This window comes from Myxocyprinus asiaticus, chromosome 33 (assembly GCF_019703515.2).
Source record: "Myxocyprinus asiaticus isolate MX2 ecotype Aquarium Trade chromosome 33, UBuf_Myxa_2, whole genome shotgun sequence".
Classification (NCBI taxonomy): domain Eukaryota; kingdom Metazoa; phylum Chordata; class Actinopteri; order Cypriniformes; family Catostomidae; genus Myxocyprinus; species Myxocyprinus asiaticus.
In genome coordinates, this window is record NC_059376.1 from 29,381,248 (window position 1) to 29,393,661 (window position 12,414).

At 36.8% G+C, this 12,414-nt stretch overlaps 1 protein-coding gene across 3 annotated transcripts in view; it reads right to left on the reverse strand.

The window, feature by feature from the left end:
* Positions 1-12,414, reverse strand: part of LOC127424647 (inositol 1,4,5-trisphosphate receptor type 3-like) — a 52,159-nt gene that overhangs the window by 11,019 nt on the left and 28,726 nt on the right. For 2 of the 3 annotated variants that reach the window (XM_051670003.1, XM_051670005.1), the window contains exons 32-49: positions 12,105-12,230; positions 11,845-11,970; positions 11,511-11,631; positions 11,062-11,243; positions 10,759-10,907; positions 10,598-10,627; positions 9,465-9,573; positions 9,070-9,157; positions 8,713-8,888; positions 8,410-8,572; positions 8,012-8,160; positions 7,468-7,668; positions 6,727-6,837; positions 6,530-6,625; positions 6,313-6,411; positions 4,502-4,588; positions 4,339-4,416; positions 643-835 (exon numbers count right to left, since the gene is read on the reverse strand). In XM_051670003.1, coding sequence (XP_051525963.1) covers positions 643-835; positions 4,339-4,416; positions 4,502-4,588; positions 6,313-6,411; positions 6,530-6,625; positions 6,727-6,837; positions 7,468-7,668; positions 8,012-8,160; positions 8,410-8,572; positions 8,713-8,888; positions 9,070-9,157; positions 9,465-9,573; positions 10,598-10,627; positions 10,759-10,907; positions 11,062-11,243; positions 11,511-11,631; positions 11,845-11,970; positions 12,105-12,230 — 2,284 coding nt within the window. The remainder of the gene's footprint in view (positions 1-642; positions 836-4,338; positions 4,417-4,501; positions 4,589-6,312; positions 6,412-6,529; positions 6,626-6,726; positions 6,838-7,467; positions 7,669-8,011; positions 8,161-8,409; positions 8,573-8,712; positions 8,889-9,069; positions 9,158-9,464; positions 9,574-10,597; positions 10,628-10,758; positions 10,908-11,061; positions 11,244-11,510; positions 11,632-11,844; positions 11,971-12,104; positions 12,231-12,414) is intronic. The other variant, XM_051670004.1, reaches the window with a different exon arrangement.

Consider the following 12,414-nt stretch of genomic DNA (forward strand, 5'->3'; position numbering starts at 1 on the left):
AGGTTCTCTATCTCCCTCTCTCTGTAAAAAACGACTTAATGAGATTGGCTGAAGTATCTCCTTGCTCCGTTAAAAAGAAAAAGGCCAAAAAAAAAAAAAAAAAAAAAAAAAAGCTTTTTCCATAGATATCCACTTAAAGTAATCAGGTTTACTTTTTAACTGGTCATGACATGAATTGAAAAAAATGTGATATCGCTTTGCATAGATGATGTTGGTAAGTGATTTGATCACACCAGTCTCAGACTAACATGTGTAATAATTAAGTGTTATGATGATACTTTCAAAACAGTGTGATAAAGCTGCATAAAGTTTAAAAGCAGGCCATATATGCTGCCCAATTTAACCCAGATAAGTATTTAACCCAGAGTATTCCTTTAATGTCACTACTGTTTTTCCACACTGAGGGCTGATGAACTCATTCTTACATTATATTATTCTTCATTTAGGCAATACATTTTTACACAAAGCAACTTCGAGTAGTATATTTACTAAAGTGAAAATCCCCCTGAACCAACCTGGGGTTAAGCACTTTGCTCAGGGCATAATGTACAATAATCAGTTTATAAATCGCTCCATATGGGGTTTAAACTAATGACCTTTGGGCTGTCAGCCAAGCTATTCAGCCACCACCCCAAAACTTACTGCGAAGTTTTTTCTGCCATTCCATTTCGTTGTGCAGGAAGGAGGTCTGCTCGAAGAAGTGCGTGACCTTGCTGCCCTGCTCGTCTTGCTCTGTGGTGGTGAACACACGGAACTTTGAATCCTCCGTCAAGTACTCACAGATGGGGTGAACAGGAAACACAATCTGCTCCATGCTGCGGTCCTCACGCACAATCTGTATGTGACATGCCGGGGAAAAATATTTCACAGCTTTGGTTTCAATCACATCAGTGGTCTAGCAGTGAGCTTAACCACAATTTCATTTATGGGTACTGAATAGTTTATTTGCTAAAACTTTACAATAAGGTTTATGCATTAACATTAGTTAGTGCATTAGATATCATGAACTAATAATAACCAATCATTTTTAACAGCATTTATTAATCTATATTAATACAGCACAATTGTTCATTGTTAGTTCATGTTGGTTCATAATGCATCAATTACAGTTAACATTAATGATAAAAATGTATTAGTTTATTTATTTATATTTGTATATTACCATTAACCAAGATTAATAAATGTGGTAAAAGTACTGTTCATTGTTATTTCATGTTAACTATTGTGTTAACTAATGGCTGATGATGGAAAACCTTTGATTAAAGGTGTCAAATCATGTTTTTTTTTAAAAGCATTTTAATTTTCTCTTCAGTCCTTTCATAATCTTTGGACTCATGAGAAAGTCACAATATATTTACTGTTAGTCTTTTATTGGAAAGTATCAAGATGAGTGATATATATATATATACATATATACACACACACACACACACACACACACACACAGGTGGCCAAAAGTTTGGAATAATGTACAGATTTTGCTCTTATGGAAAGAAATTGGTACTTTTATTCACCAAAGTGGCATTCAACTGAGTCAGGACATTAATAACATGAAAAATTACTATTACAATTTGAAAAAAATTTCAGAACTTCTTAAACTACTTCAAGAGTTCAATCCTACATGTGCAGCAATAACAGCTTTGCAGATCCTTGGCATTCTAGCTGTCAGTTTGTCCAGATACTCGGGTGACATTTCACTCCACGCTTCCTGTAGCACTTGCCATAGATGTGGCTGTCTTGTCGGGCACTTCTCACGCACCGTACAGTCTAGCTGATCCCACAAAAGCTCAATGGGATTAAGATCCATAACACTCTTTTCCAATTATCCGTTGTCCAATGTCTGTGTTTCTTTGCCCACTCTAACCTTTTCTCTTTTTATTTTCTGTTTCAAAAGTGGCTTTTTCTTTGCAGTTTTTCCATTAAGGTCTGCGCCCCTGAGTCTTCTCTTTACTGTTGTACATGAAACTGGTGTTGAGCGGGTAGAATTCAATGAAGCTGTCAGCTGAGGACATGTGAGGCATCTGTTTCTCAAACTAGAGACTCTGATGTACTTATCCTCTTGTTTAGTTGTACATTTGGCCTTCCACATCTCTTTCTGTCCTTGTTAGAGACAGTTGTCCTTGTCTTTGAAGACTGCAGTGTACACCTTTGTATGAAATCTTCAGTTTTTTGGCAATTTCAAGCATTGTATAGCCTTCATTCCTCAAAACAATGATTGGCTGATGAGTTTCTAGAGATAACTGTTTCTTTTTTGCCATTTTTGACCTAATATTGACCTTAAGACGTGCCAGTCTATTGCATACTGTGGCAACTCAAAAACAAAAACAAAGACAATGTTAAGCTTCGTTTAACTAACTAAATAGCTTTCAACTGTTTGATATAATGGCAAGTGATTTTCTAGTATCAAATTAGCAATTTAGCATGATTACTCAAGGATAAGGTGTTGGAGTGATGGCTGTTGGAAATGGGACCTGTCTAGATTTGATCAAAAATGACTTTTTTCAAATAATGATGGTGCTGTTTTCACATCAGTAATGTCCTGACTATACTTTGTGATCAGTTGAATGCCACTTTGGTGAATTAAAGTACCAATTTCCTTCTGAAACAGCAACAGCTGTACATTATTCCAAACTTTTGGCCACCAGTGTATGTACGGTATTGTATCTAAAATATAATATATATATATATACAGGTGCATCTCAATAAATTAGAATGTTGTGGAAAAGTTCATTTATTTCAGTAATTCAACTCAAATTGTGAAACTCGTGTATTAAATAAATTCAATGCACACAGACTGAAGTAGTTTAAGTCTTTGGTTCTTTTAATTGTGATGATTTTGGCTCACATTTAACAAAAACCCACCAATTCACTATCTCAAAAAATTAGAATATGGTGACATGCCAATCAGCTAATCAACTCAAAACACCTGCAAAGGTTTCCTGAGCCTTCAAAATGGTCTCTCAGTTTGGTTCACTAGGCTACACAATCATGGGGAAGACTGCTGATCTGACAGTTGTCCAGAAGACAATCATTGACACCCTTCACAAGGAGGGTAAGCCACAAACATTCATTGCCAAAGAAGCTGGCTGTTCACAGAGTGCTGTATCCAAGCATGTTAACAGAAAGTTGAGTGGAAGGAAAAAGTGTTGAAGAAAAAGATGCACAACCAATCGAGAGAACCGCAGCCTTATGATTGTCCAGCAAAATCAATTCAAGAATTTGGGTGAACTTCACAAGGAATGGACTGAGGCTGGGGTCAAGGCATCAAGAGCCACCACACACAGACGTGTCAAGGAATTTGGCTACAGTTGTCGTATTCCTCTTGTTAAGCCACTCCTGAACCACAGACAACGTCAGAGGCGTCTTACCTGGGCTAAGGAGAAGAAGAACTGGACTGTTGCCCAGTGTTCCAAAGTCCTCTTTTCAGATGAGAGCAAGTTTTGTATTTCATTTGGAAACCAAGGTCCTAGAGTCTGGAGGAAGGGTGGAGAAGCTCATAGCCCAAGTTGCTTGAAGTCCAGTGTTTAGTTTCCACAGTCTGTGATGATTTGGGGTGCAATGTCATCTGCTGGTGTTGGTCCATTGTGTTTTTTGAAAAGCAAAGTCACTGCACCCGTTTACCAAGAAATTTTGGAGCACTTCATGCTTCCTTCTGCTGACCAGCTTTTTAAAGATGCTGATTTCATTTTCCAGCAGGATTTGGCACCTGCCCACACTGCCAAAAGCACCAAAAGTTGGTTAAATGACCATGGTGTTGGTGTGCTTGACTGGCCAGCAAACTCACCAGACCTGAACCCCATAGAGAATCTATGGGGTATTGTCAAGAGGAAAATGAGAAACAAGAGACCAAAAAATGCAGATGAGCTGAAGGCCACTGTCAAAGAAACCTGGGCTTCCATACCACCACAGCAGTGCCACAAACTGATCACCTCCATGCCACGCCGAATTGAGGCAGTAATTAAAGCAAAAGGAGCCCCTACCAAGTATTGAGTACATATACAGTCAATGAACATACTTTCCAGAAGGCCAACAATTCACTAAAAAATTTTTTCTTATTGGTCGTATGATGTATTCTAATTTTTTGAGATAGTGAATTGGTGGGTTTTTGTTAAATGTGAGCCAAAATCATCACAATTAAAAGAACCAAAGACTTAAACTACTTCAGTCTGTGTGCATTGAATTTATTTAATACACGAGTTTCACAATTTGAGTTGAATTACTGAAATAAATGAACTTTTCCACGACATTCTAATTTATTGAGATGCACCTGTATATATATATAGAGAGAGAGAGAGAGAGAGAGAGAGAGAGAGAGAGAGAGAGATTTTTTAAGATTACCTCAATCTGAGCTGTCTGATGGTCATAGTGCTCTAATGGATCCTCTTGTGGGTCCTCCTGCTTGTTGTTCAAGGTGAGCTATATAAAAAAAGAAAAACTCAAAATGACAGAAAACAAAATGGCAGTACTCTGTGTTGAAAGTTTGCTTCATAAAGCAAGCTACCATAGAAGAGATGCCTTCCTCTCCTTCCTCCTTTGTCTTCTTTTGTGGTTTAAGCAGTGTGAGGAGTGTTTTGTTGTGTCGGGCAAGCTGCAAAAAACAAGAGCAACACTGAAACACGGGGCTCTATTTTCATGGTCGCTCTAAGGGCAGCGCAATGGCTGTGCGCAACGACTTATCTTATTTTCAGCGCAAAGCGCAAGTAGGTGTTGGGTGGAAGTGTTTGCGCTATATGTAGGTGTATGAGTGCAATCTGTGAGTGTTTTGTATGTTAAAGAAGTGTCGTAAACCGCAATTTGCTAATTTACTGAGAAATAGGTCATATCACTAAGACGTTTCAAAACCACGTCTGTTTTCAGAGCAAAGTCTAAATTCAGTTCCTGCATTTACAGTTTGGAGTTTCCACCAGCAGGTGGAAATAAAGTTAATGTCCAAACTCTGAAAATATAGTGAAACATCAAATCATGTCCCTGACAATCATTGTTGTAGCCCTTTTAGGAAACAAAAATTTATGAGATTTGTGTAAAACCTTCTAGAGGTCATGGTTTATCTTTCAATTATTAATAGGTTTATATTTACAGTTGTATTTATGATCTAATTTGTATTCATATTTTTTCCACCTGTTGTCATTGAGTGATTATTAAGTCACTGCAAAAGAGGCCGGTGGAAGAAGTTGGAGGGGATAAAATGTTTGGATTTTACGGGAGGTGGTTATATTGGATTTTTTGACCGCTTCGTTATTTTTAATATATTTTCACTATCGGGATGAAAAAAAAAAAAAAAAAGAAAATAGAATTTTGAAATATTTTCAATAGTTTCAATAAATGAATTACATTTTTAAAACAGTATAACCCGGAAGGCTGATTCAATCACTGTTAATACTAGCCCTGATTTGTGTGTCACTTGATCAATATGATTAATAACACTTACATTCTCTATATTTTAACAGAGCCTGCATCCAAATCTTGATGAGAACCAAATTTTCCATGCGTATAAAATTAGCTTCACTAGAAATATGCCAGACATTCAACAAGGACGCAGTTAATGCACAAAAGAATGCAAGTCCATATTTCTAGTCTTCTAATTCATTGCATACAGCAAAGTTTACACAACTAGCTTCTTATGAATGTGCTGTCTTTTTTTATATTGCTGGTGCTTGACAGGGAATGTACTATATAACAGGATACTGATGGTGTAATAACCAGAAAGGAACCTAAATTGCAATTGACCCAGCCCAATAGCGCTTTGCAAGCGCAATTTTGCCAAACCCACTTGCACCTAGACTTAGCGCATGCTTGCATGAAAATACCAAAACTTCATGGTCATGCCCATTGACTTTGCACATATGACTACAAGCATAGCGCTGCACTTAGTGCTAGTGCTCTTAAAATAGGGACCTTGGTCTCTAAAACAGAACTGGTATAGTTGATATGAAATATTTTTGGGAAGTTGACATGTCCTGTGTTGTTCTACATCATGCTACAGTATACTCCACCTAAAATTATTTTAAACAGCATTTTGCTTGAATAAATATTATGCATGTAGTTTTATGACCTCATACTAATTGAGAGACTTCATAACATTTTTACACTATCAAAAAACAACCACATGACCATTAAAAAATAAACTAGTGAAAGAAAAAATGTTGATTAAAATTGTATAAAACCTAAAGTAATAGTGACAAGATTCAGCACCTAAAATATACACTTTCCATTATACATTCATATAAATGTTAACACAAATCTTGATTTTGCATCAATTACCCATATGAAAATTAAGAATATAAAACATAGCACATTGATGTAAAGGTCCACCTGCAGTGCCAGGATGTAGATGTTGTGTCCAACCTCCCGTGGTGACACTTCTCCCTCACATTCAGTCTCTTGCAGATAAGCCTTCTTTATCACCTCAATCTAAATAAATAAAGCACAATACAGTTAAAATACACATAAATAAGTCTTTAAAATGTTATTATACTTAATAAATAATAATTATAATTATTCACACAACACGGTTATGTGTTCGACTGACCAGCTCCCTAGGTCGGAGGTTAAACAGGATCCTCTCCGCATTCTCACTGTCATGACGACTTTCCATCAAAGCGAGTAGGAGCTTGGAGGCATTGTCCTGACGATAAGTACATACAAGTTATAAAGAGTTATGCCAAAGGGAATTTATTTATAATTAGCATAGATTGCTTGTAAAAGAGGTCATAACCTGAGCCTCACCTTGAGCTGCAACACCAACTCCATGCGGTAACGACAGAGTGGACTGATGTCATTTAGAATCAAGGCTGTGATGATGTCAATGCCGTTGCACTCGTGAGACACAATGCATGTCTTCAGAGAGACAAAAAGAAACAAATGTAAACACTTACTGTATTCAGCCAAAAAAAAAAAAAAAACGTATTCAACTTATTTATGCAATCAATAAAAAAAAAAAATTGTGTTCAACAGTATATTAGATTTTGCTGTGTCAAAGAAATTGGGTATTCACTTTATATTCGGTGTCTCTTGCTACTAATTACTTAAGCATTTTTTACATATGTGTTTTTGCATTGTACTTAAAGTACCTGCATTTAATTACATCTTTAGTTACACTGTTAACCTTACCCTTAACCCTAACCCTAACACAATCCCTACCCTAAACACTAACCCTAACCCTAGTCCTAAACCTACCTGTACCTCAACCTCAGTCGCAGCAAATGTGAATCTTGTAAGAATTTGGCAGAACAACATATAACAATAAATACATTGTATTCAACATATTTTAATGTTAATACAAAGTAGTTAAAAACACTTAATTAAATGTGGGACCAAAATTAGTATTTACAATCATGAAACTGTACTGTATTGTATTATTATCAACCACTAAAATTTTGTTATTGTGAAAACCTCATCTTTGACAAAAAACAAATGTTTTACTCAAAAATGATACCACTCGGCAGTACTGATAATTGATCATTTCACCTGGTTCTCTTGGCATGGTCCCTGGCAGTACTCTGTGAGTGTCTCTAGTGTTTGTGTGATCAGCTCAACATTGTTCTCATTGATGTAAAGACCCAGCAGCCCAAGCCCTCCTGTCGTGCTCCCGCACATGATGTCCAAAAACTGGAGCGTCTCACACACCAGGTTATAGTTTGTTTTGTTATTCTGAGAGCGAAGAAAATTCTAGGGCAAAAAAAATTGAATATATTTGAGAGTGAATAACGACTTCAATTAAGCTTGTCCATCACACAGTGATCTTATGTCTTCAGAAGGCTTGGAATATAGTGCATGATACAGAATGATTACTTTTACTGTGTTTTTTTGTGTCCTGTATGAACCTTGATATCCCAGAGTCACTATTCACTGTTATTTTATTTCAGAGAGCTGAGTGAAGACTTCTTAAAAGAATTTCCGTGTTGCAAGGGAAAGAAAGTCATACAGGTTTGGAGTGACATTAGGGTGAGTAAATGATAACAGAATTTAAATTTTTGGGTTAACTATCCCTTTAAACTGAATTTAGTCAGACCTGAAGGTCTTGATTGTGGTTCTCACAGAGCAGCTGTAAAAAGCGCAGGATGGGTTTCATGATGCTGACAGAGGGGCCCATTTCTGCCTCTACTTCCTGCTGCTCAACCTGTTGAGGTGTCTCGGGCTGGCCAAAGGAAGACACTGCACCTGAAGGAAACACCATTGTTAGAAACAGCAATGAATGTTGCTTTAAAAATGGCATTTATTTAATTTATTAGAAATACATATTGTATAAATTTGCCGTAGCTGACTGGAGGCATATTTGTACATTGAACAAATTCATTTGCAGCCTTTCTTCACCAAATGCCTTTATACATTTAGCAACCCAATTGTCAATCCTGGTTGAAGGTGCCAATTTTTACCATCATCCAGTAAACTGAATTCGTTTTGAATTACCTGTCTCTAGGTCTTTATCATCCTTGGCCTTGTTGCTCATTTCCCCCACATTGACTGAAATGGTGGATTTGATGTCCAGCTGTGCATTCTTCATGCGGTCATTCAGTACTTTAAAAAACTTCTCAGACTTGTTATCTCCCATCATGAGTTTGTAGAAGGATTTCTGTTGTAAACATGTACAATACACAAGACCCAATTTTAGTGTAGGATATGGTCATGTCAGACTAACAATATCTTAAATAACTTTTGCGTGAAATTACGAAAAATGTTTCTGAATAGAGCTTTTGTTTTTTTGATTCCTACCTGGATCTCTGTGTTGCCACCTTCCAGCAGACAGATGGCTAGCTGAATGCTCTCCTTGAAGATCTTTTCATTCTTTGTGCTGGTTATGAGGTCTGTGAAGAGTTTCGTGCCACCTTCTCTGTCCAGACGACACTGTAAAGCTGCAACTGCCGTCCAGTCTCTCTCTCCCTCTCCTCCTTCACATACACACACAGATCATCGTACATCATGCACTAAACATAAATATGCCCACACAGAAGTGTTTTGTGGTTATAGATTTACCTTTTTACCCAATGTTATGCAAGCTGGAGTTCAATATGATTTTGTATAATTCTACGTAATTCTCAGAGTTTGTGTAGTATTTATATGCAAAATTACCTCCCCCATGTTCAGCAAGTTCTACCTTCATGTTCTTTTTATTGTTAAAGAGGTAGTTTTGGAGCAACACCTTCCTTAAGGCGAAGCCCTGCAAAAGACAGCATTGACTTTATAGATAAACACACTCCTTCACTTTAATATAAAAAAAAAAAAAAAAAAAAACAGGACTTTCCTTTGATTACTTCTGTTCTAATATTAAGCCAGTAATAATTATTACAGAACCCAAATCCTAACCCTAAACCTAAGTGTTCTGGAATTTGTAGACATGAATAGAGACATTATTTATACATAAAAAATCTATTTTGCCCTAAATTATTACAAGTAGACTTATACACCAAAACACAAAAATGTCAAACAAGTTTCCCTAACACCCCACAACATTTCTTTAGTCTCACCTTCTCATCAAAGTCCAGGTCACGAATAAGCATTTCCTGTAGAGTTCTGAGGACTTTGATACAAAGCTTCTCATCTGAGCTCATCAGGGCCTTTGTGTGTTGGATCAATCTGCCCAAACACACACATATTAAAAAATACACCCATAGAAACCACAGCACGATGGAATTTAATCTCTTTATTTTTATTTGACTGTCTTAAAAACTAGTAACACTTATTAACACCTCAATAAAAGCTTTATAACATTTCTAACTAGAGGTTGACCAATAGTGGATTTTGCTGATATCGATAATTAAGGTGGTGGAAAATGCCAGTAAACGATTAATCGACCGATAGTTTTTAAAAATTGATTTTGAGAATGTTAAAAAAATTTCTTTGTCTATACCCATCATAGTAAGGTAAGACTTAGAGGCTGCAAGAGTCCAAAATTAAGAATATCCCAAATGCAGTTTACTGTGCAACCAAAATCACAATAATGACCAGTCAAATAGTTTTTTAGATTTGGTGCATAACCCGGGACATTTAAATATAAACAATCCTGAAATACACCAGGGACTCTTATTTTACAATGCCCTATATGTAAGTATTTACCAAATTATACTTATCTGGTGAAATATATATATATATATATAGACACAATGTGCTGATGGGTGCATGTTTCCATATAGTCACATTTTTATTTGCATGCCCTTGCTTCAGTTTAGAATACTTGATTATCTGATCAAAATAATAAAAAATCCATTGAAGTGAGGATAAAAATATCCATTGAATTGAGAATACAAATATGGATGAATATTGTCAATGATAAAATATTTAGATACAGCAAATCCCAGGTGTCAGTGATTGTTTTTATTTCACTTCTAGAGGCTGCTGTTATACTGTAGAACCAAGGTGTACTAACGTAGACACCTCCAGCACCAGCCGCAGAGGAACACAAAGGAATAAACAAAACAAAACAAAAAAAATGGGCAACTATCAGCATAGATTTTGGCTGGCAAAACCAATATATTGGTCTGCCTCTATTTCTAACTATTTAAATGTACATACATTAACCTATCTTGCCCTACAAAAAGTGTAGTATGAATTTTGTAGGTACTGCTAAGTCTAAGAGAGTTATAACTCAATGTGTACTTACTGTGTTTTGCTTTTGCATGGCAGTGTTAATCTGTTGGGCATTATATCATGTAAGTTTGTCACCAAAAACCTTGAAAGATACTATTCCATGCCACAACATGCTATAAAAATCTTTATGGACCAGTCTTTGGTCAAGCCATTCGTTCAACATCAGTGACTCACTTGGATATGAAGCCTCCTGATTCACAGCGTGTTCGAGCATCTGTGCCCTCCAGGAACAACAGCTCGGGCTGATGCAGCACATCCACCAGCACTGACAGCTCTGCATTCACCAACGGCATCAGACGTTCCTCCAGTGTGTTAATGATATCCTAACAGCAGAGTGTAACAACAAACATTTAAAGCCACACACACATTTATAGACTAATATTTAATCAAACAAAATATTGCACAAACAACTGGTTTATGCCTAACCCATGTTTTCATATGTTTTGCAGACACACACACACACACACACACATACACCTGTAGTTTCTCTATGATGTTTTTGTAGTCCCAGGAGTTGCTGGGAGCAGCAAGTCGTATGAGGCGTGACAGGTTTTTGCTAATGTTGCTGGAGCGGGACAGTGTGCCAGAGTTGCTGTGACTCAACATCATGTTGATATGAGCCTCTAATTCCACTGGCAGAGGGATGGAACGACTCTTTACTGGAAGAATAGCCACATAAAGAAATAATGTAACATGCTTTCCAATACATTAAATGGGCCTTTTCACCGATTTTATTTTTTAATTTTGCCCTTATGAGGTCCACTTCTAATGCACAGAAACTGTGTACTTGCCATGTACAATACTGAAATTATGTAAACAATATGTGTGTGTGTCTTATTTTTTGTTAATTATATGAACAATATGTGTGTATGTGTCTTAAATCTTGTTTAAATGGAGCAAACTGTATTTCAGGAAGTTTGACTTACTCGTCACAGCCATAGTTCGGATGCAGGCCTCTACTTGGACTTTCTGCAGCGGTTGCAGCCAAGGACAGTCTAACAGACGCATAGTAGACTGCAGGAGCTGCTTTACTGTGGTGTGATGAGCCTAAATAAGATTAAAAAAATCTGTTAATCAATCAATAGCCAATAACCTTTCCATCTGTATGCACCAAATTTCTAAAATGCTGTGCTTCTGCATATACAGGCTACTGAAAGCATGAAGGAAACTTTAAGCAAAGAATAAGTGGCATTCCCAGACAATAAAATCAGAGGTGGGAGAAAACAGAAATAAGACTATGAAAGACTGATGGTGCTTCACCTCTGTGCTGGTGCTGTTCTCTGAGAAGGGAGAGCTGAAGAAGGCATTTATAGTGTCTAAAACCACCTGAATCACGTACTTCTCCAGCACAGGGTCTGACATACGTCTCTCACGGTTAGAACACACCTGAAACATCAATTAAACAAAGTTAATTAGATTGAAAAGAGCAATGAAGCACTGAAACTCCACTCAGAACAATCAATCAGTTCATACATATTGAATATACATTTTTTTTTTTTTTTTTTTTACAGTGCGCCTACTCTGGCCATATCTGTAGTGAAGTCCTCAAACAGCTTCCAGATGTAGTTGCTGGTGTATATCTCCTTCATTTCCACTTCTGTGTCTACATAGCAGTGGTTCACAAAGTTTACGTAAGCAATTTTCACCTGCAAGACATAAAAGCGTTTCTTAACCAAAGGCAATAGGCTTTACCTAGTTAGTGTTTAGGCTCTAGCAACAACTGTTAGACAAATAGGTTCTACAAATTAATGCATCCATTGGCTTTTGCAACTCATAAATCAGATGTAATCCTTCAAGATAATTGCAAAAACCAGACTTTTATTTCCTCTA